This window comes from Corapipo altera, unplaced genomic scaffold (assembly GCF_003945725.1).
Source record: "Corapipo altera isolate COAL_440 unplaced genomic scaffold, ASM394572v1 2, whole genome shotgun sequence".
Classification (NCBI taxonomy): Eukaryota; Metazoa; Chordata; class Aves; order Passeriformes; family Pipridae; genus Corapipo; species Corapipo altera.
Window position 1 is genome coordinate 5,614,493 of NW_020884890.1, and position 24,879 is coordinate 5,639,371.

A 24,879-nucleotide genomic window follows, 5' to 3' on the forward strand; every position below is an offset into this window, starting at 1 on the left:
TGCGGCCCCGCGCAGGTGCCGGCGCGGCCCCGCCGCAGCGCCCGGCGGCACCGGGGCTCCCCCTCCCGCAGGCGCCGCCGGCCCGAGCGGGATCCTGGCTCCGCTCCGCCCCGGGGCCGCATAGGAAGCGTCGGCGGGCGCTGCCCCTCGCTCGGCTCGGTCGGGCCGGCCGCTCCCGGCGCCGCAGGAGGGTCCGGGGAGACGGGGCGGGGGCGGCGGGGGAGGCCCGACAGCGGGGCCGGGAGCGCGGAGCCGAGAGCTCAGAGAGCGAGCTCCGGCTGCGGGGCGGGGGCGCTGCTCGGGCTCCTCGCCCAGCCCCGCCGCCCAAGCTGTCCGCTTGCCTTTCCGCCTGGAGTGCTGGACCTTCCCTCTGGCAAACCGGGCTCGATCCGAGAGAAATGAAGCTGCCGGCACTGCCGAGTTAAAATCTGAGCTGCCGAGGGCTCGGGTCGCTCCGCAGGCGCCCCGTGCGCTCCGGAGCGCCGGCTGAGCGAGGGAGCGGAGCCTCCCGGAGCCCCCGGCGGGAGGGGACCTAAGCCCGGAGGTGCGGCGGCAGCGAGGGGGTGGTGATGCTGGTTGTTAGAGCCCTTCAAAAAACGAGTCCTCTGAAGCGGCAGCTCTAGTGAATTCCCGATGCCTGCTTGCAAAGCAGGTGCAGGAAATTAAATGATAATGTTATTTGAACATATATTGGCTTCGCTGCTGGTGAGGAGGCTGGAAAAGTTAATGATGGTGTAGTTGCTGTCAGTGCATGTGACTGACAGAATAGCTCTGATGATGAATAAGGTGCCCTGTGAAAATAATTATAAAAATTGCATCTTAGGTATGTGTTTTGCTTTTCTTACAGAAAAAGATTGGATTAGAATTAGATTAGAATAATATTTGCCATTTTCTGTGTGTCATTAAATCTGTGTGTATCTATGCATCGCAGTTGACTTAGAAGAAAAGCTGAACAATAAAAGCTATGTTCTTGAAGCCAGACTGCACATTTGTGAGATTTTAAGTGGCAATTAAATATAGGCTGCATGTATATTTTGCATGGTAAAGAAACAGCATATTCTGTTTTCTGTTGTGCTTAAACTGAAACAACTGCATGTTGTTCTTTGTTCAATTTGAAGACTACTTCAGCAGTAGTAGTCTTCAAAGTCACTGGAAGTGTTGTGACACCAAATAGTTTAGCTAATATATTGAAAATTGAAAAATAATTTGGGGAGAAATATAAAATTATTAATTACTAATTAAATGGAAAATCAGGGCCTTTACAACTAATATATCTGAGTTAGTTTTTCTAAGGTGTTACTTTGAAGTTCAATAAAGAACTAAAAAGGAGTATATTTGTCATTTATTTCTAAATTGACATAAGACTTTTTGTAGCTCCTTAAGCAGATAAATTATACACTTGCATGTTGCTAGCAACTTTCTCTTCACAGTTAAGAAATTTTTGTTTGCAGTTTTCTGATGGAGTGAGGCGAAAAGAATAAGATGAAACTGTTATAAAAATGTTTATTTTCTGTTTCAGATTTGTAGTTGATTGTTCATATGTGTCCAGGGGGAGATGAACTACATTGGATCCTGCATAATTTGGCTTTGTATGGCAGTCTTCCTCCTCCTTCCTGTTTCTGCTTCCGTGGCTGTGAGTGACCAGACAGGTACTTCCACTTTTCTTGCCCATCACAGACCAAAGGCATAAATCTCAGTACTGAAAAATTTCTAACAGATACCAACAGCACATGGAAAATATACAGTATGAAGAGATAAAATTATACAGGATAATGTAAATCTTTTTTTGTAGAATGTACTACGTTAGAAGCAGTTTCCAAATAGCCTTCCTTGTGGTTGGAAGAATCGTGCTTGGAGGCAGTTGTAGATCCTAGGAGTTTTGTTTTGTCCTTTTTTTCCGTACCATACAAACCAAGATTACAAATCAAAGTTTGCGAAACTTTTGTGAACAAAGTCACGTGGCTTTATTATAGCAGACTAGTTATCACACTGACCTAAACAATACTTCAAAGAGCTATATCTATCTGTATCTATCTTAGACAAAACTTTGTGCCTAGTGGGGAAAAGGAATATAGTGATATTTTCTAACTTAAAAGCTGTTATCCATATTCTGCAAATTTTCTCATACTTCTTTGTTTTCTTTTTTCTCTGTCCACATGTTATCTAGTATTCTCGCTTAAACTCTACAGTAACTCTCCAGGGTGTGGTAAATTCTGTCTTAAAGGCACATCATGTGTGCTTCTCACATGAAGAATGTCCGTTTTCTGGAATTGCTCAGCCTCCATGCATACCTCAACTTTCTATAAATTTCTTACATTTACTGGCAAGAAGAACATGCTTATTGTTATTTAAATAAAGTACTTTTTTTTTCAAAAATTAACTTAACTTTTAGTAATGCTGCTTTTTCCAGAAATCTGATGAAAGATAATAGAAGCTATACATACACAAAAACTTTGAATTCCAATAGCACATTTGAAACTCAGGCCCAAGAAATTAAAAAAATCTGTGACTAGGATAATGATCCTTTTACTACTCCTGGAAACTACAAGTAGTAATATTGAATAAATAATAAGTGTAATGTGTGAGCTCTCAGGTAAGAGTAATGCATTGTGAAGAGTCTGAATTTAAGTCAAAGATTTCTTTCCCTTACATTTTTAGGGCAGCGAGGCTAAGTGCTCTACTGATGAATTATTCTTAACCCCTGTGAGAGAACAAACCTACATCACAGCTGTAAAATCATTCTATTCAACTGTCTGAAAAAAGCAAAATAGGTTGTATTTTCTGTGACTGCTAGCTGGTTAGTTGCAGAAGGGAAGTTTTTAAAAGTGCTAAAATGATGTGAGTGCAGAAGGTTCCCTAGCAATATAAATGAATAAATGGAAACTTGAAAAATGTTAAAACAAAATTCCAGGAAGAATTTTCTCTTTTCTTCTATATTCTTTTTTTCCCCCTAAAGAAAATATGTCTTAGTAAATGTTGGACATATGTGAGAGGTACATTGAACTGCTAATATACAGTGAATCTGAACTCTGCATTACATTCTGTTAGAAGTTAGTGGCTAGGCAGCCAGCAGTGAAGTTGCAGTTTTCGTTAACCTGATTGTCACAAATGGATCAAATGTGGGTCCAATTGAACCACTAGGAAGAAGAAGAGAGATTGAACTTCTCCTGTGAATAGCTGATGGTGTGCAATTGAGAGATGCTTCTGCAGTTTGTGGTGATACAGGCAGATGGTGAGGAATAACAAGTAGATAGCTGCCAGCTTGAGCAGCTCTGCCAACAGCAGGGAATAGGCTCAGTGAAGCCTTAAGTTGATAATGGGAAAGAGACTCTTCGAGAGTCTGTAGGTACGGTTACTGTCCAAAAAAGAAATACAACTTGTAGACCAGTAAGCAGGAGTTGAGAAAGAACAAACCCAGTAATGGAGCAGCAGTAACACGAATATAGATCTTTCTGCAAACCTTTTGTTAATCTGCCCTGCTCAGCTGACACGAATACTCTGTGTTGCAAAGTAGTCTTGCTACAGTTTGATAATTTATATGCAGATGAATCTGTTACAAATTGGAAATATGCTCACTTCAAGAAGAGAGGAATAGCTAACCTCTTTTTTTTTTTTCTCCTCCTATCTTGCATTAAGACACTCTAACTCATTATTTCTTTTGTCTTTGTTCTCTCCTATGCACCAATTCTGTTTGGATCAGCATCTGTCCCTCAGTATCTGCCTAGACAATCCTTCAACAACATATGCATAGCATTTATTTCTCACTGTGCTAATATGAAAGCCTTTCCAGCAAAGCAAATTTAGAGACAATCTGGGATTATTGTATTTACATCCTGAAATTTATCACCTGATCTACTTGATTCTAAAGGAATGGCTTTGAAATTCATGAAAAAGTGTGAATTAGAGTTAATTTAAGGGTGATGAGGGAAAGAAGTATGTTAGGGAAAGGATTAACTTGTGTGCATATGTAGGGGAGAGCTTTCTGAGCCGGCATGGCAAATATACTTATTCTTTGGGTCAATATTGTAATAAATAACTACCAGTATTGAGGAAAAGGTCAGTGTGACAGAGTATGCCGGATCGTCTCAGAGCAGTCCTCCTTAGGCTCTGATTGTCCCAGTAACCGTTAGATTCACAGCAAGGATTTCTTTCAGTTCTTGCCTATCCAGAAGCTTTGCTGTGCTGAATGTTCATCAGAAGGAAACACTCACTTCTCATGGCAGAATATAGCAACTCTGAGGGAGAGGGTTCAGGAGTTTTCCACAATCCTGTTTTTGATCTGACTTCAAGAATATTTTGTTCATGTTGTCAACTTATTGGGAATATTTGGGTTTTGAGAGTAGATATGAGCTGTAGTGACACATGAAGTTCTAATTTAATCATTCCAGAATGCTCTATATTAAGAATATTAATACTGTCTCATTCCCAGATCATTGCTTCTTTTTCAACTTTGTTTTACAATTACTGTTTTTAAAGTCACTTGCTAACCCATGAAAAATGTAGTATAAGCAAAGTCCTGGGACTGTCAGGCATGGTGAATTTCCATTGCCTTTTGACATGGAATCCGTTGTGAAAAGTATAGGCTCTAGATTATAATTTTGGATAGGCACTTTAGCCCAAATACAGAGTGGTTTCAAGTATGCAAATCTGTTCAGCTTTTTTTGTTTTAATGTTTTCAATATGGCTAGATACTTTTCAAAATCAAGATAATGACTCTACAGAAGCTCTCATATATTCATATTTCTGATATTCCCATCCATCCTGACCTTGAATATTTCCAGGGATGGAGCATTTACCACCTCTCTGGGCAACCTATTCTAGTGTTTCACCACCCTTATCATGAAGTCTAGTCTAAGTCTAACCTCTTTTAGTTTAAAATTATTACCCTTTATCCTGTCACAGCAGACCCTGATAGAAAGTCTGTCCCCATCTTTCTTACAAGCCCCCTTTAAGTACTGAAAGGCTGCAGTAAGGTCACCCTGGAGCCTTCTCTTCTCAGGGCTGAATGACCCCAACTCTCTTGGCCTGTCTTCACAGGAGAGGTGCTCCAGCCCTCTGATCATTTTTGTGGCCTTCTTTTGCATCTGCTCCAGCAGGTCCATGTCGTTCTTATGGTGGGGCCACAGAACTGAATGCAGTCCTCCAGGTGGGAGGGTCTCATGAGAGCTGACGGGCAGAGTCCCCTAGCTCGACCTGCTGGCCATGCTTCTTTCGATGCAGCCCAGAATACAATTGGCTTTCTTGACTATGAGCACACACTGTCGGTTCATCTTCAGCTTTTCATTCACAAGTATTCTCAAAGCCTCCCTGTCATGACTGCTCTCAATTGCTTCATCCCACAGCCTGTTTTGATACTGGGCATTGCCCTGAACCATTGTGCAGCACCTTGCACTTGACCTTGTTGAACCTCCTGAGATTCCCAAGGGCCCACTTGTAGAGCTTCTCCAAGTCCCTCTGGATGACATCCTGTCCTTCAGGTGTGTCAACTGCACCACTCAACTTGGTGTAATCTGCAAACTTGATGAACATGCACTGGATCCCCCTATGTCATTGCTGAAGACATTAAATAACACTAGTCCCAATACAGACCCCTGAGGGACACCATTTGTTACTGATGTCCATCTAGACAGTGAGCAGTTGACTCTGGATCCCTTTCCCCACCCACGACGTGGGGTGGCCCAGTTCTAGTTCCATTTCCATCTGAGGAACCATTCTGACACCTTGAAGGATGGGGAAAGGGAACTCCAGGGGTTTCTTCAGGGATCTCTTCTGGCCCTGAGCCTGGAGGGGAGAGGTGCCCTCCCCTCCCCCCCCACACGTGGCCCCATGGCCGGCACGGAGACAGGACACTGGGCGTGGAGAGGAGGCAAGAGTGAGTTTACTGTGGGGGATGTTACATTTATAGGGTTTAGGAGGTTTCACAGAGTAACCAATTAGAAGTCTCAAGGGGCTTACAGGAGCACCCAATCACAGGAAGGGGTTAACAAGGACCAATGAAAAACACCTCAGGACACCTTCCCAGGACATTCCTGAGATAACACTACCCTGGGGGGTGTTAGGAAGAAGAAGCATGTGTTTGCAAAGAGACTACCAAAAGCCATTTTAAGACATGTTTAAACAACAGTTTTCCCATATAATGCAGGTTTAGTGCTACAGTTGACCACTATCCTCTGGATGTGACTGTCCAACCAGTTCTTCATCCACCAAGCAGTCCACAAATCAAATCCCTACCTCCCCAACTTAGAGATGTTGTAGGGACTATGTCAAAGGCCCTGCAGAAATCCAGATAACATCCATAGCTCTTCCCTTGTCCACAGATGTAGTCACTCTATTGTAGAAAGCCACTAGGTTGGTCATGAAGACTAGCCCTTGATGAAGCCATGCTGGCTGTCTCAAATAATATGAAGTCCTGTTTTTCACTACCTACTCTTCCTTAAGGGAGAATAGTTTCCCAGGGTCTAGTATGAGTATCCTAACCCTTGAACTCCATTAGCTGGGATTTCTTAATTCTGTCTGCCAAAGCTGTTTGTTACTTTCATAACCATATAAATAGTCACCAGACTTAAGTTGACTTCTTTATCATGTCTCCGTCATGCATTTTCCCCACCCTTGTCTTAATTAACACATATGTTGTAATGTAACATGATCTGGTTTACAGAGTAAAAAAGGAGAAAAAAAAAAATTCACATGTCATTTCCCGGTGCCTCTATACTTGAGGCTACAGGTATGTAGGATTTCTGAATTCTTGACCTTATTTGAAAGCAGGTCAGCTGAGTCTGCTTAACTTTAGTACAAATACCTTTGAGGTGGACTCATTGGATGTTGTTGCTGATATTTGCAATGTGTTCCAAACTCTGAAGATGTTCCCTATGTCTATATGTTTGTGAAGCTTTATCCAGTAAGTGTGAGACAAATCTTGGCTAATATGTGTTTGTGTCTGAAGCTTGAGTCGACATAGGATGATGGGATATTAGGGCTTTGCTGTTTGGCCACATTCATTAGGTTGGTCATGCTTACTGATGGAAACTTCAGTGCCCTTGCAATGTGCATTTCAGTGGTGTTAGATGGCAGCTGAAAACTTCAGCTGAACATAAAGTTTAATTGTAAAGTAGCATGTAGGTACTTGCAAAGTGAATCTAGCCATTACAGGTTACATTTGATCTGGAAAAGTCAGGAGTGCTTATTGGAAGTTACGGTTCATAATCAGGAAGTGCACACAAGAGATGTCTTTAAGAGAGACTGAAGCATGCTCCAGAGTTCCTCTGTCCTCGTTTGCTTGGAATGGAAAGCTGAGCATGGTGCTTAGATGGAAGTTGCAGTGTCCTTCAACAGGTGTCTTGATTATTCCAGGAATTAGGAACATGTCATTGCGTGTTGCAGCAAATATGTTTAGATGCAATGCCCTTTTTTTTGTTTTTCATAATTCGATTAGAAAACAAACAAAAAATTCTTACTATTGTTTTACTGGAAAGACAGAAGATCAGTGGTCTGTGATGTATCTACTTGGTCCGCATAAATACATATTTTCAAAATGATGAGGTTGATTTTATATTAATAGGCTCATATGTAGAACTCATTGATTTATAAATATCAAGGTCTAATTTGTCTTATGGATAGGTGAACTCGTTAATTTATAGATATGTTACCTTGACCTTTGATATCACTGTTTTAATATGAAATTTTTAGTTCAGTCCACACAGATGCAGTTTTGCCATGTGCAGAGTAATCTAGTGTATAAATGTAAGCTCGTTCTTTTTACTATTTCATTAATTTTATAATAATGTATTCTAACAGGGCAGATAGGTTCATGGTTTCCATATCTGGATTAGCAGTAAGGGTTTGCCTGTTTCTTTTCCTTTCCTGAGTATCTTCACATAGACATTCTCATTCAGCTACCCACAGGTTGAATGGGCAAACTGTCTGTTTTGTCTTGGGCTAAAGAAAATTTAAGGACCTTCCAGCAGTACTAAAAATTGTGGAAGAGGTTAACTGTACAAGCTGTAACTTAGAAAGAATTTTCATTAATGTATAGCAATGAAAGTCGTCAGTCTTGGTATGGAGAGGGTTTGGTCTTGTTATTTGAGAGTATTGCCTTAGCTCTCTGTTAAAAAGAACAGCATTGGACTAAAGGAGTACATCAACAGTATGAGATAGAAGATTCACGGTAACCCTTTCAGTTCTTTGGGGGATATGGAATATAACCAAATATCTAACACTCAAATGACCTGTCTATGCTGTGACTGTTATGCCACTGATAAAAATAGGTCCACAGTCTGTGGCATGTGAGGAATCATTGCTATCATCTGAAGAACACAAAAATTAAGGCTTGAGTCTATATTTGGACTTGGAAGAAAGTGACTGTGGGGAATAAGCTAAAAATTCCTAGTCTTTCACACTAAATCCTCATGTAAGTCAATGCTGAAAAAAAACAAAGCACACTTGTGTCCCAGGTTCTCTAGAGATTACTACATCAGTTTAGGGTAAAATCAGCAGTAAGTAATATCTGTCTGCTCTTATTTTAAGTACTGTCAAGAATTTAACCAAAAAGGGAATTTGCCCTGTAGTCTTTATCTATATATTGAAAAAAAACGTGGTTAGAAAACATGTAGTTACCAAAAAAATGTCTGATGTGCTATTGTGGCTTCAGTTAAAAATGGCTTCCTTTACACCAACATATTTGTTAGAGCTATACTTACATAAATCTACCACAACTGCATTCCTTGTTTTAGAGTAGCAGTATATAGAAGTCTGTAGTTTAATAATCTTTATATCTGATTGATGATTGAGGTTTGTAGACTAAAGGGTATCTAAGGTGAACCTGTTTCTGTCCCATACTGTGTGTATATATCAAATGGTGTATTGAAATTTCTATGTTACTATGTAAATCCAGTGAATGCTTTTCACACTACATAAAATTCCCTGCAAACCAAGAATGGTGAAAGATTTAATTTCAGAGATTTCAACATGAATATTCATTACAATTCTGCATCCTTTATAGGGAAAGGGAATTTATGTTTTTTAATTCATATGCTTTATCTAATTCATCTTGAAACTATATCTATCAGTATAGGAAAAATCATGTGTATACCTGTATTTATGTATCCATTTGAAGGAAAGAAAGAATTTATTCCCTAGAAGTAAACTAATTTATCTCTGATGTTATTTGTAAATGTAATTGTAGATGTGAAGGACATGGAACTTAATGAATCTTACAAAAAAAAAAGTGTCACCCGGTTCGTTCTTTAAACAATGACATAGCTTTCATTGACCATATTATCAGGAGGTGTCCTTATGTCTGTATTATATAATCTAGTTTCACTTTTACTAGTTATTTCCAATTAGCTCTTCTTAATCCAGACCAAATAATGAAGTATATTTAATAGCACTCAAGAGTTTTGAAGGATACTATGCTTTCTGCATAACTACAGAATGAATGACAAATATCATGCTTTAAGATTACAAATACAGCTATTTTGAATGCCAGTGGTTGTCTGAATGCTGTTATGAAACATTTAAATATAGATAATTTTCAGGTTAATGGTAGGGCACTCCTTACTCTTTTCGTTGAACTGACACTTGAGAAAGCCTCTTGACCTTCACTGTTCAGCAACCTCAAATATACCTTGGACATCTTTTTAGTTTCATTAGCTCACAGATCTCTGTGCTTGATAAGCTTATAGGCCAAATATCATTACTTGTCATCGTTCATTTGCTGGTTTTATTAGGATTTAGCAGGGCTCTTTGCAAAACTTGTTAAAGAGCGAGCCCTATTTATTACCTATGCATAAAAACCTGATATTTTTCTGTATTTGTTTCTTAAAAGTGGGCATTTGTATGTGTCTGTTAAAAAAAGTAAAGAGCTAAGATATTGTATATTAATAATACAGTTTTTGATCTAAGCGTTCCATTAGATTTAACCTCAGAGTTTACCATGTTCCACAATTTAGAATATTCTGCTTGTTTACCCAAATACTTTGGTTCAGATTTACTCCCCTACTTAATTTTCAACCATTTTTTTAAAAATATAAGTATTGTTGGCATTGTTTGTTACAGGATATGATTATAGCCTTGTTAATCCACATTTTGAAATTACTTACTGTTCCCTGAATTAACAGTAGATTATTTTCATAGTAGTCAAGCATCTATGCTTTATTTTTTCATATTCATTAATAGGGGAAAAAGATTTTCTAATAATATAGTCAGAAATTCAAAAAGAACTTAGAACAGATGTTACTGCTTTATTGAGTGTTGTAGATGGGAATGGCATGGTAACAGTTTAGTGTTTTTCTTCTGGTTGTATAGTTCATATGAACTTTAACCAGAAGCAGCTGAATTAAAATGAGGTAAAACTTGTATCTGCTCATATTCTTGTAAGTGTAGTATAGAATCTGAAATATCATTGCTCCTATTATTTTTTTTAGATGTTATAATTTGTTTTATAGCTGCTTTTCATATCCTAAAGAAACAAAAAGAAACATTCCTGTTAATATCACTGTCATGATAGTTTTTTACCATTAATTTTAGTTTGATAGCATTTTATGATGTGTTCTGTTTTAAACTGTGTTCTCTTGAAGGTGCTGTGTGTCCTTTAATGAAAACAACTGTCCGTCATCTCAAACAAATCAACAGAGACAGTCGTGGTGTTTCAGGTAAATGACTGAGCTAGTGTTGTCTATATTAATTGGCTAGTAGTGGATGTAATCATAGTCTGACTGAAACTGGCTTTAAAATTGAAAAGACGGGACAGAATGCCCCCCCCAAACTGCAAAAGCTGCTGCTGTTGTTAGGAAAGTGGGATTAAGATCAGAACGTGTTGTTCTTTGGAAGCAGTGGTTCAAGTTCGGCAGCCACATTGATTTCCATAGTTTTTCCCAATGATCCTACATTCTTATCAGTTCAGATGATAAAAGGAAATAAGAAATGCATTTCTCAGGTAGCAAAGTCATCTATCAAGTGAATTTTGCATGAATAGTTTTGTTAAAATGAATATTGAAATTTTCTCTGTCTTCAAGTATTGGTTTTCAAAATAGCTTGTCAGTCTGTATTCCAGAAAGTCACCAAGCATGCTAAGAGTCAGTATTTACTTCTGGTTTTTAAATCCCATTAAATTGTATCATATTGTGTCATATTTTACAGGATTTGATCTGGCAGAAAGCTTTTCTTTGAGGCAAACACCTTGTGGAGGGGAAAAGATCTGTTTTAAACTGGGAAGTGCACCTCTCATTAGAGATACAAGGTAAGTAAGATACTACTTTAATCCTTAGTGATAGAGTTCAGACCCAGTGCTACTAATTAACTGAATAACTTAGCAGTATATTCAAAGGACACAACAGAAAGCAGTACATCTTGTTTTCGGGCATTGTGATCTGTAACAGGTTTTTTTTCTGTGGGAAGCATTTTGATTTTGGTGTGTTTTCCTTTTGGAATCTGGAAGTATCTAGGTAGTAAGTTAATTGTGAATATCACTTTCTCAAATCATGATTTTGATACTGAAAACTCTATTGTTAATACATAAATATTTATAAAACAAAGGAAACAAATAACTTTCATGGTATGACAAGAAGTATTATGCTAATCTTCCCTCAGTGAAGTTGGCTGTCCTCTCTCTCATTGCTGCTGGCAGGATTAAAAAGACAGTGTCACCATTTCTTTGAATGTTATTTTTTTTCCTGGAATTGACGTATTGCTTTTGAGCAGCAACAGGATGGTGGGTATTCATTGTAGAGGAGAAAGTAGGCAATATCCTATTCTGACATAGGGTGGGATGAAAGGCAGAGACTGCATAAAAAATCAAAAGGAAGGTGAAAGAGAGTAAGGCATAATGGGGTTGAATGGATTTAAGTTTGCTCAGGGACAAGGAAATGCCAAGAAGCAGATAGGAATGTAGTTTCAGGTTCCCTGTACTCAGTGGAGCTCATCTCAGAGCTTCTTGGTTGTGTTGTGCTCTGAGTCATGGGACTGTGGTTTCTGTACAGCGTGTTCCTGTGATGATGAGGGAAGCAACTGTATTCCCATGTCTTCAGGTTGGGTATTTTCTGTTGCAAGAGGTCTGGCTCCAGCTTGCCTAGTTAAAAAATACACCTGGCTCTCGGGTTTCCCCTTTGCTTGGATCCTGGGCATGGCACAGACGGACTGTGGGTAGCATGAGGCCAGGGAGGAGGAGGAAGAGAGGAATTGGAGGCACCCAGACACAAAACAAAATGATCTTTGGGAGAGGAGCATGATGAAAGAAAGAGAAGCTAAATATCCTAAATTGCTAGATAGATTCCAAGTTTTTCTGACTTACTAGGTACTGTAAATGCTAAATGGTTATGCTTTTGTAGTTTTGCAAAGTTAAACTAATCATTGTCTTTTTTTAAATACCATGGACATTAGCTATTAAAGAAAAAATTACTAGATAAAATTCCTTGACACAGGGAGTACTCTTGTTTTATTAGGACCTTACCAATATTATCCATATTGCCTTAAGAAGAGGAGCAGGAGAAATTAGGTACCACCCATAAAATCTTTACTAAAAATATAAGTTTGTTAGTAAGAAAAATTTCTTTTGAAAATCTATTCTTATAAATTTTTCAGATTTTTACAGATTTTTTTTTTCAATGAATGAGATTTTGAGGGAAACATGAGACTACATAAGAGTAGAAAATCAAGGCAATAATAAAAACTGTGGAGGAGTTTTCCTTTATGAATAAGAAGCTAAGTAGTGCTAAGAAATGCGTGTTGCAAGCTGACTTTATTTTGAAACAGTAAGCAAATCAGTGGCAAAAATGGAGCAGACAGGAGCTATAAATTACAAAAGGGTGGATTATTTAAAATTCATATTACTTTGAGGTAAAATTAATGATTTGAAGTATTGATTTCTAAGAATTTCTAAGTGTTTTTGGAAGTAGTCTGAGAGGTGATGTTGAGATAAAAAAAAATGTAAGATTTTTTCCTCAGCTTCTATTAGTAGGCCTGAATACTAATGTCTGTGTTTTCTTTTCCTCTTTAAAAAGCAGTTTATTAGTGAAGGTAATGAAAATGGGGAATTCACACCATGGCTGATAGCTGTGACTTTATGAATGTTAACTCTAAGGGAAGTTAATACTTTGCTGAGTATTAAGTTAATACTTGAGAAAGTTGCAATTTTTTATTTATTTTTTTTTTTAACTTTATGGAAGAGGAGAGAAATCTAAGTTCTTTCTTCATGTATTTTATCTCTTCTCTTTATCTCTTTCCTGTATTTTATCAACTTTTTGAAAGGAGTAAAAAATTGCTAGTTTTTCTTCATTGTCAGTGTAACTTGGGCAGGGGGTAAAGAATTTCGGTGAAGGGTGAACCTGGACGGCAGCTGGTTTGGCTTTAATTGTCTCGGTTCTCCTGTTCCTCTCCTTCCCTGTTGTTGTCTTCCATGTGTCCTCATTAAGGAAAAACTAAAGGGAAAATCTTTCCCGTTTCCCCTAAAAATATGCATATCTAATGGATAGAAAGTTTAGGTGGATGAGGCAACTGAGACGATTATTAAAAAAATAAGCATATCCATGCTAATGTATAAATATAGTTAGGCTGAAAATTAATATCTCATTATTGATGAGAATAAGGTACAAGATAAGATTTTCAGTCCACTTGTTGTCGAATTAAGTAGTACCTCTTACATGTAGTACCTCTTACATATATCTTCCTGAACAATAGAAGGGTTCAAAGTATTTTCAATAACATTCAAGCACTGAAAAATTTCCATTAAATCCTAATACTTCATGGCAATAGTCTCGCTCATGCTTTTTTAACCTTTCTTCACAGAAATGCATGTAATTGAAAATAAATTCTATTTCTAATTAATGCGGTTTGTTAAATATATAATGACTTTCTGTTGTTGCAATTACACTGTGATTCCAGACATCGCGTGTTATTAAATGCATACAAGTTTTCAGGATCATTCTCCCTCAGAAAATATTTTAGTAGACGTTGTGAGCAGTAAGAAGCAGAACAGTGTTTGTTATCCATCCTGCAGGAAATTGAGAGTATCTGATTAAGCTGACTAGCAAGTATCAAGTAACTTGGCACATCTCCTCTTGCATTTCATTCGTTCAGTCGTAGTGTGGGTAATAGAAAGCTATGCTGTGCCATTTTTCTTCTGTGATGCCATTTTGGTTTTTTTCAATGGACCTGGAATAGTGTTTCACCTATTTATATGTTGTAAATAATTTACAATGCTCTGTCAGTTTAGGAAATTGATTACATTTATTTATGCTGGATTTTAGTTATAGGTCTTTGTCTCTTTTTGTGATAGAGTTCTGTACATATTTGTTTTGTGGTAGGAGATGGATAGCTTTTCTTATGTTCCATGTAATTGACTGTTAAATATTAATGTAATTCCAGTAATATTTTCTGGATTAAAGTGTGATTTTAAAAGTAAAATACTGTGACTTAATTATTGCAGTGCTTATGTGGACTTTAATAGAAGTTCTCCCTGAGGAAAGTAGTATAACTGAGCCTTTGAATCATAAAGAAATTCACAGGAAAATACTGTTATGCAGACAGTCTAATTATATAGTCATAATCGCACCATAGAAATATAGAATAATCATAATTGTATAATGTTTTACTTTTATTTCAACAAATAAATTGTAGAGTCATATTTTTTTCTCCAGAGTTTAACATATACTGCCTATGTAGTATATTCCAGTGTGGTATAGATTTTTCTGACAAAAGCAGCACAGGGCTCTGTGCTGATAGCAGCTCCATTAGGTCTGCCAGCAGTATTCAGTACTTCTGGACATGAAGCCTTTTAGGCTCATCTTTGTTATTCACTTGCCTTAGAGTAGATAGCACTATGAAGAATTAATTTCATTGTCTTTCCCTAGAGATGCATGAGATGTCAGTTGTTCCTCATTCTCACTTTTCTGGGTTGCTGGTGGGCCATTTTTTTCCTCTTCTGAAAGTGCCAATAAAGGAGATAATAAGTTGATTTCATCTGACGTTCTGAAGTTTTGGAAATGGATATTAATGATTAGCAAATCTTCATGGCACTGTCACAGCTTTCTTATTTTGCAGTTTGTTTGGCTTGACAAACCATATTAATTTACTGAGGAGATTATCATAGCTGGCTGTTAAATGATCTGAGTTACAGCACTTGGGATCACTGTCACGACTCTTTTAGGAATTCTGCCCTTTCATTGTTAGATACTACAAAAGAGCTTGGATTTTGACTGTATTTGGACTACTGAGCTCCACCAGCAATGTTGTCACTCAGTGCTGCCAGAAGAGCTGTGGTCTGGCCCATATTTCAGGGAAAGTGTTTCACCTCTTTGTGATGTCTAGTTACTGGAGGCAGAAATACTGTTCCCACTTGTCTCAGTAAATTCCAGGCTGGAGGATTCTTTCTGCTAAAAACAGAAATTCATGATGAAAGAATATTTACGTGGAGGTTTCTGTTCGGTTTTAGTGCTAACCTTTTTAATCACAAAAAAATGTGGAGGGAATTCCATTTTGTAAAGCACAGCTGGCATGAAGTGAGGCAGTTTCTGTGCTCACTGTTGGAAGCCTTTTCATGATTAGCAGTATGCTTTCCCAAAGGTACCTATCTCTAGGTGGCTTTGCAACTATTTACTTTGCTGTATGTTCTCTGACTGTATCTGCTGAGACCTCTCTCTTCACCAAACTGAAAAACCAAGTTCCTTTCATATGACTTCAGCTGTCAGTGAAGGTCCTCATGGGCAGCAGAGTCAGGTTTAACAGTCTTCTTGAAAAATATTTTTAAGATATATTTTTCTTAAATATAGTATAGAATAGATAGATGTGAAAATCACCAGTTTCCAAAAGATTTCATCAAAAACTTTTAAAACATTGGCTGAACATGGCAACAGATTGTTACCCCTATTTGGAGGCAGTAGTTGAAATTATTCAAACCAGCTTTTATCTGTGCTTACACAAAGTCTTGCTAGCCTTTGCTCTGTTAAAATATTAGATGATTATGTAAGAAACCACCTTTCCTTTACTGTATCATGTGTTTATTTAAGATCTTTTGAGCAGTTGAAAACAACACTGCCAAGACTGAAATGTCTGGTATTTTGGTTGCAGGGTATTTTCAAGAAAAAGGTCTTGTTTTTGGAATTTGCTTCCTGAGTGTGGGAGCCTGAATGTAGTAAAAATCTTGGTGGTTTTTTTCAGGTCTTTCACAGCAGTAGTAGTAGTGATTTAGCTGTAGTGATTTAGTCTTTTTTTCCAATTCTTGTTGAAAGGTACTGAAATAGTGTACTTTGTGTTTATTTCCAGAAACTTGAAAACTTACTGTATTTTATACATTGAAAAGACGGAAGATACAGTGATTACTGTTGAAAGAGAAAATTGGTGCTGTACCTACCATTTAAATACCAATTATTTAATTTCATAACTAAGGAGAAAATTGTGGCCTCTTACCATGAAAAATGGCAGAACAATACTTCTTTTAAAGAATAAACACATGTGAATGTTTTTGTGTATATTTGGGCTTATTTCTACCTCATAATTTAAAAAGAAATACGCTAAGTTCTTTTCATAAGATTCAAAATTAAGGTATTAATGGATTATAGCTTCTATATTGAGCTTGAATCATCCTATAATTTAATATGCAATTTACTGCACAGAAATAATTGGGAAAGCAAAGGTAAAGACAGACAGGTGGCAGAGGGGAAGAGTACATGGGCAAAAAAGTCTGGTACTTACATTAAAAGCAGGCTGTGAGGGAACAGAGAGTTAGAAAATCTATTTTAATTATGCCACTGAATGTAACAAATTGGAATTCTTTGATCTGTAGTGTGTTCCCCCAACAGTGCAGTGCTTAGTGGGGGAGTGTTTACCAGTTGAATTGGTAAGACAGTGTTGGATGAAGCAGATTGTTTCTTTTTCTTTTTTCCCCAGTGATGATGTTCTTGTTGTAAAGCATTTGCAGATAAAGGGAAGGGGCTTTTGGGAGATGTGTATTTTAAGGACACCTGTCCACAGCAAGAGTGCGGAGGAGACCAGCAATGTTTCTGTGGATACCCACGTGCCTCATAGTTCAAGGTGAAACTTAAGGCAGCATTAAGCAAATCACAGAAGCACCAAAAGAAAAAATAGTAAAGGCAGTTTACTTTTCTAACATAAAGAACTTTCCTTAATTTGGAAAACATGTATTTCATTGTTATTTTTGTCGTTCTGCCTTTGTTTTAAGGGAAAAGTCTGTCCAGTCTGAATTATTATTTGGAAGAAAATAAAATTAGGAGCTTGCTTTCACAGCACTCAGCTCCAGCTCTCAGCCTCATCTCACTTTCTCCTCGTAAGCATCAGCCTCTGTGGTCAGTGAGACTGGTGGCTGATCCCTGTGGCTGTGTGATCTCCAGCAATCACAGCTAATAAGGAGCAAGATAGCACTGCCAGGGCTGGGACCAACCTGACCTTAGCTTAAACAAACCCTGAAACTGTACTTTTAGTTTTTAATGGTTTAACCTGCCCTGTGGAAAACATTTCCAGTGTTCTGATTAAAACAACAGCATCTGCAGTATCTAAGCAATTTCACTTCTGCTATATATTCCTGTAGGGAATTCCTTTCTATTTTTATCTGATATGGATGCCAAAACTATTTTTCAGTTTTCTTATTGTATAAGATAACAAAATCTAAAACATATACTGTCATAGATACTGAAATTGCTAGACAAAGCTATTGTGTTATTAGATTTCTAGATTCAGCAGAAGCGATTTACCTGGATACTTCTCAATGACCTTTGAAAAAAATTGGACACAAATTCTGCCATAGGTTGTTCAATTTACCAGCTGAAGAGAGCCTTAAGTGATTCCAGCCTTTGCGGAACTTTCAGGAAAGTTTACATGTCTCTTACTCCCTGCCAAACATGCTGACTTCTAAAATCTTTGCAATGTTGTCTTGGTTTATCTTGGCCACTTTTTTTGAAGCAAAAGTCTCTTGAAAGTGAGTACAAGCAGGACGCAGATATAAGTCCATACGAGATCTGCGTTTGATAGTCTTAGAACAAAAGTACAGTTGCAAAATCAGTACAGTTGAAGATGCTTGGAAAACCAGAATAGCTATGGGTATATACAGCCATGATATATGCAACTAGAATTCAATGATATGTACTGGGCATAATGCGTGCAGCTGAGGATAGACTGTAGCCCTATTATCTTGTAGGATAAAGTTAGAGACTGAAAGATCATTTATCAGTTTGACTGACTGAGCTGAGAGAATTCAAGTGTCTTTATAAAATGCATATAATTTCTCTAGCTAAAGCAATGGTGCCATGTGCTTCAAAAGGCATTTATCAGCAGACTGTGAAAAAAATCCCAAACAACCCTGTAATAAATCATGTCTTTCTTTTTCTGGCATTTGTGATTTAACACTCTGTGAAAGCTAGTTTGCTTTAGCTATGCTGTCAGGCATTTCTCCTCTTAACTAAAGTTGTACCTACAAAAAGATTGTTTGTGCTGATACATCTGTGTTTATACTGGAGCTCTGTTGTTTAAACGTGTCATAGAGATATCGTGCCCTTCCTCCACCTTGCCTCTGAGTTTTTATATTTTATGTCTAAAAATAGTTCATGATCTGTCTCACAGTGAAACTGTCTGATGTTTTTTCTTCATTGCACTGATTTTCATTTATTTTCAGTTGGGTCTGAGAGATTTTTGGCCTCTAGTATTTCTATGTGAGTCACTCTTTGCAGTTTTTATCATCATGCCATGAAATATTTTTTACTTAATGGTGATAAAGTGACAAATTTTTAAAAATATTTCTTTAGTTTTGCTGGAACAGTACAGGCCATGCTATGGGTTTTTCTCTTGGAGGTCTGTATATCAACTTGAGTTCAGTCATAACTGTATACAGTTTGCTAATTGCAGTCGTCTGTCTCAAGTCAATATTTTTTATGCCACAAACTCATTTATAAACTTGGAATGATGAAATAAACTTCAGCTTGTAGAACGATCTGTAATCTCTAGAAACAAGTCTTGATGTACAGCTATTGGTGTATTAACAGAACCATGTGCAAGAGATAATGTTATTTTTGGATTTAGTCAGTGTGACTAGTTGCAGTATCTTAGAATTCTATTTTGAAATAATAAATCCTAAAAATACTCTGGGATTGGGCATGACAATACAGGCCTCGAATAACTTGTTGATAGTTCCTAATATGGCATTATGCTTTTAATGTTCACGTGAAAATGAATGTATCTTTTATTTTGGGGATTAGACAGCTAATTATTAATACACCTGTAGTAGTAATGTTAATGTTAAAGTCCTTGATGAACTTCGATTTACCTTTTTTACTCAGTTTTCTTTGTGAACTCTACTGAGAGTTCTGCTCAGAAGATTTTTTTCACTGTAATGTTTGTAAAGCACTGGAATAGACTGCTCAAGGGTGTGGTGGAATCACCATCCCTGGAAGTTTGCAAAAAAATTATGGCTATGGCACTTGAAAACGTGTTTTATTGGTGAGCATGGTGCTGGTGCTAGGTTGATGGTTGAACTTGATGATCTTAAAGGTCTTTTCCAGTTTTAATAATTCTGTGAACGTTTAGTAAGAAATGTGCATGCTTATAATGTATGGTGAAGAGTGTTGATTTACTCGAATACTTTTGAATGCATATTTTGCTTTGGACCACTTCTGAGAAGTAACAATACAGGCAGTGTCATCAAGGTGCTGTGACTCCACGCACACTTTTTTCCCCCCTCTTATTGGATCTGTCTCTTAAGCAAGTGATTCAGAATTCTAGATGACTGCCAGTTTAAATTAATCTATGAAACTAAACAAAAGTATAATAGTATTCACCAGGAGCATATACAGTAACAGGAACTGGTTGCGAAGACTTGGAGAGAAGAAGTGCGCTTTTAGGTCCAATTCTTGCACTCAGGACCCTTCATGGTGGATGCACTTACCTTGTAGTATAGTACATACAATTGCAGCCTTAAATTATCTCTCTTGCTCAGGACTGATATCTAGCAGCAACTTGTACAGAATGAGTAGATAATGCTCACTCATTTTATAAATAAAGGTGGTATTTGAAAAGGAGGAGTTTTGGGAACTGAGTCTTCTATTGCAGTAGTTTTGGGGGTTTTTTTGTTGTTTTTTTTGTTGTTGTTCTTGTTTTGGGTTTTTTGGTTTTTTTGTTGTTTGTTTGTTTGTGTTTGGGGTTTTTTTGTTTGCTTTTTTGAGGGTTTTTTTTTTGTTTGGTTTTTTTTTTTCTAATATCTCCTGTGAAATTAAGTCACTGAGAATTGAGAATGTTTAACATATGACGTTATGTTCCTTGCTGAACTATGGACAATATGTGATAAAGACAGTAGCTCACAAGAATAATCATATGGACAGAGACACTGGAAGAAAATGTACTACAACAGGACCAAACATAAAAGCTAAGTTGTAGCAGTAATTTAGTAATGAAACTGTATAAGATGACTTGAATGTCTGAAAAGGAAATGCTGTCAGATATGTGTTAACTCAAAAAGACTTTGAAATGATTTCTTATTTTGATAGGTTACTTTCCTTTCCACAGGACTTTCTTTAAATTTAGAAAGTGATAAATAATTGTATTACTGTTAGTATGTGGGGACAGATATGCTATGCTACCAGGAAATTACATAAGCTTAAGATTGTGGAAGTGTTAGGAGCACTAAAAAAACACTTTGTGATTCAAGATAACTGATATGATTTCATGGAAAGGAAAGTCACGACTCATTAACTAATTAAGAGTTCTTGAAAGATCAAAGTTATAACACACCCTTGCTTCTCTTTTCTCCTTAAAAATGAGTTAGCATTACTCATATGAACTCATATTGTGCCTAAGAGTACATTTTTTACAGCATCCTAATTTTTGTAATCAGAATTAATGTATCATCTTAAACAGCTCATGCTGGATTGATTTTGTTCTCATACACAAGTAAATGTGTACTCCTATCCAACTGGCTCTAGATGGTCCTACCTGAGCAGGGGGATTGGATCAGATGACCTCCAGAGGTTCCTTCCAGCTTCAACCATTCTGGGATTCTACGATTCTATTATAGACTATACTGTTAACAGATTTTCTTCCTTAAGAATACAGTTTCCATGATGTTGGGTCTTAATTCCATTGTCAACCATATAATTTATAGGGTAAGAGCGAATTCATCAAAATGCTGGTTTTGTCATAGAATGGTGAGGGAACTAAGTATTTCCTTTTTAAAACTTCCAAAATATTTTTTCTCATCTCATTGCATGCTTATATGCTACAGTTTTATGTAATGCAAAATATTGGTGATAATAGTGGTGTTTTCTTTACTGTCATAACTTTTCCACATTTTATCTACTAGTCGGACATGCAGTAAGAAATATGATGTTCTTAGAACTTTTGTCAGCAGTACAGGTCTCAGTCGCAGTACAGGTCTCAGTCTCAGCCTTACTGTTGAAAAAGAACATAATTCATTCTAGTTGTATTACTTTTGTATGGAATTTACATAGATGATTTAACCTCAAATTAAGTTATAGCTGATGCATTGTTTTAATGCAAAGTTTTTCTGATGTGGAGTTTTCACCGTTTTGAAGAAAATTTGTGAATTCCTAGTTTGGATATAAGGCATCAGGCCTTCTTCCCAGGTCTGAGAAAGACTCCCGGTCATGTTCAGTGTTCCTTCAGGTTGGGATTGGGGTGTTCTTTTGATGTGAAGCTAGGAAAAATCTAAGTAAAATGTTCATTGACTTATCCAAAGCTATCACTGCTTGAAGTCTCCTTTCAACACCTCTGTCTTGGCTTTAATGCAAGACCCCAACTCTCTTAACATGCTTTTTTTCATTTCTCTCCTAACACTTTAAGGGGGATACCTGGGCATTTCCCAGCTGGGTCTTATAGTAACAGGGTTAGCAAGTCTCAGGTCTTTGGCCCATCCTGTTAAATATAGTTATGACTCAGCAGATAGCAATGCAATGTTGGTATTTTTGAACTTGATTTATTTTTAGCCTCATTTAATCTGTAACTTACCAAAAATCTCATTATTACAGAAACTGTGAGAGTTGAAGGCTAAGCTGTATGTATCTTTTTTTTTAACTTGACTTTAATTAGACAATTCATTTCTAACTCCAAGACTTCAGAAAAGTGATCATTTCCAGTTTCTGAAGATGTTATTAAGTCTTCCAATGTGATGCAAATTGGTTTTTTGATCTTTCATTTTCCATATTCATTCACTTAAAATCTGTGAATGTGAACAGTTTTTACAAACTGTAAAGGAGCACATTATTTATCTAATTATCCTTCTAATTGTAAGCAGAACACCAGGCTTAAATATTCATAGACTAGTCACGCTGTGTGTAGGGGGTGTTAAAGCAAAAGCATGTTCTCTCTCTGGCTTCACTCTTGCAGCTGACAGAGCTACTTATTTCAGGTCAGACCCTGGTATCTGGTATCATTAACCTTCTTTCCTACTCTGGTCTCTTCTGTTGGTAACTTAATCTTCACCACTTACACCTTCTTTTTTGGAACCAAGATGGGTTGATCTATCCATCTACAACAGTGTTGTAGGCTGTAGTGCCTTAGGTCTTGTGTGTGCCTTCTTACTTGAGTACATCTTAGCATGACCTGCTTGTGACTTTAGCCTGGAATGAGTTTATTTTTAGGCAGTCCTGTGTGCTGAAGAGGAGAGGGCTAGTTATCCAGGCAATTATTTGAGGTTAGGAAAAAAAAACATCCCACGGTTTGGTTCAGCGTCACTCCATACAGCAGTCCTAGCTCTCCCTTTCCACTGCCAGCCATGCTATTATGTTCACTGGGAGTGCTCAGCATTTTCATAAGAGACATGCTGGCCTGTGAGATACTTTGCCTTTTACCATCAGCCAGGCTTGTCTAGGGCCTGGCAAAATGAACCCAGGAAGGAAAGGGAGAGCCTGTTCTAAGTGTAATTGCTTTGCTAGTACTTGTTCCATTGATTCAGTGTAAAAAGCTACCAAAAGTTTGGAATGGGGATGAGGGGAGACTAAACAGGAAGAAATTGAGTGTTCTATGGAAACAAGGTTTTTAGGTTGGGTAGCATGATGTCATGCAGAAATACACGAGGTAGCTCTCAAAACACCAGCATGAGAAGTAGGAGGGTGCGAGTCTCTCAGCATGCAGCTCTGCTGGAGCTGACTAGCCCTCCTGTGTACCAAACTAAAAAGGCTGTTCTGTTTCTGGAATCAGCTGGCATCTCTAGGTACCTGTACAAATGTCAGAGCAGAAATGGATGCTTAGATTTCTTCCTCCTCTGCAGAAGATTATATGGATATGTAGGCCAAGTAATTCCTGATGGCCTCCCTCCTTTCCAAAGCATGAAGTGCACTTTCTGTCTGTCTTCTGACTGAATGATCATGGCATTTTCTTTGCTTTTCCAGACGACAGAAACCACTGAGATATACAAATAATTAATACTGTACCATAGGTCTTGCTTCAGGGTAGGAAGCATGTAAAAATGCGTACAGAGCAATTTTCAGTGCCAGTTGGCTGTCAGAGGTTACCCTCATTATTTTTTTCATTAACATCTTCAGAAGGTTTCTTGATCAGCCTAATAATTTCATTCCACTGTAGATAATCATGTTTAGCATAAGAACTTAATATCTCATTGACTTCAGAGTCTGTCAAATAACAGACTATACTAACTAGACTGTTGTCTTTGTTCCATTTCTGGGAGATAGCTAGAAGGACCACATGAGTTACAAAACAGCTCATAAAATATCTAAATAAAAGCATGGGTAGATGTCAAAAAAAAATTTCCTTTAAAAATACTTAAGTTCACACCCTCTTGATGGTTACAATTTATGAAAAAGTACCACAATTGGATTTTACGATATTTAGGACAGCAAAGGGGCATTTTTACGTAATCTCTCAAGACCAAAAAGCTTGACGCAATTCTTGAATGAGCTGAACAAAACTTAAATCTCTGCCATTCTTTTAGGCACATCTTAGTTTTAAATTTTGAACAAAAACTGTGTCTTAGGAGAGAATTGCAAACCCACCAAAGTTTTGTTTTGTTTTTTGGGTTTTTTTGGTGGATTGCTTGTGAGGAATGTGACAGACTCTGAGTAAGTTTCTTTATAGAGGCAATCAATTTACTAGTGTTGTTCTGAGTAAGCCTGGGGTGTTCATGCTGGGCAATAAGACGTGTGCAAGCCAGTTTCAGTCCCTACAGTGAATCACAGAAGTAGAACCCTGTTAGAAAAATGGGAATGGGGGACATGCCCATTCGTCTAAAGTTCTACATGTCAGTACAGAACGGAAAGTAGAATGAGGTATGTATCTAGGAAGGGCATGATTCCCAGCAGGAGATGCTGGAGTTCAAGAGAGATGGTTTTCTTTTGAGTTATTTTTATATTTTCAGTGTAGATGGATGCTGGTACTGGAAGGAGATACTAACTGGCATTTTTAAATTTTGATGCATGAGCAGATTTAGCATCCATGGAATGTGGAGAAGTGCTCAGTTAAAGGGCACATTTTATGAGAAACATCTCTGTATTTACAGAACTCTAAAAACAGTAGACTGAAAGCGATTTCTTATCGTATGTCCATGTGAGGAGGGGCAGATGGAATTGAAGGTATCAATTACTGATCCATCAGTGTCTGCTACAGAGGTATTACCTGACTGCCACAGTTACTGAAAATATACATTAGAAGAAGCAGACTGGGGCAACAGAAGCTGGTTTTGGTCACTTTGTTCCAGTAACATTAGAAAATCTTTGCATGGTTCTCAGTCAATAAGTAATACCAACACATGGAAAACCAATCTGGTTTGAGCAGCATGAGGCAGAGGGACACCCTAAAGTGTTGTGTAATTGCATGATTCAGAGAAAGCAGATGAAGAGGTAATGTTTTTCTCCTTTGTGAAAGAACTAGAGTTCCACCTTTTTCTTATGTGTTCCCTGTCTCTCAACTTATTGT

General features: G+C 37.6%; 1 protein-coding gene across 5 annotated transcripts in view; it reads left to right on the plus strand.

The window, feature by feature from the left end:
* COL19A1 (collagen type XIX alpha 1 chain) overlaps positions 1-24,879 on the plus strand; it is a 191,609-nt gene that overhangs the window by 1,090 nt on the left and 165,640 nt on the right. For 4 of the 5 annotated variants that reach the window (XM_027644988.1, XM_027644991.1, XM_027644990.1 and 1 more), the window contains exons 2-4: positions 1,520-1,649; positions 10,575-10,649; positions 11,137-11,236. In XM_027644988.1, the coding sequence (XP_027500789.1) occupies positions 1,556-1,649; positions 10,575-10,649; positions 11,137-11,236 (269 nt within the window). In that variant the 5' untranslated portion in view covers positions 1,520-1,555. Of the gene's footprint in view, positions 1-504; positions 545-1,519; positions 1,650-10,574; positions 10,650-11,136; positions 11,237-24,879 lie in introns of those variants that run through there. The other variant, XM_027644989.1, reaches the window with a different exon arrangement.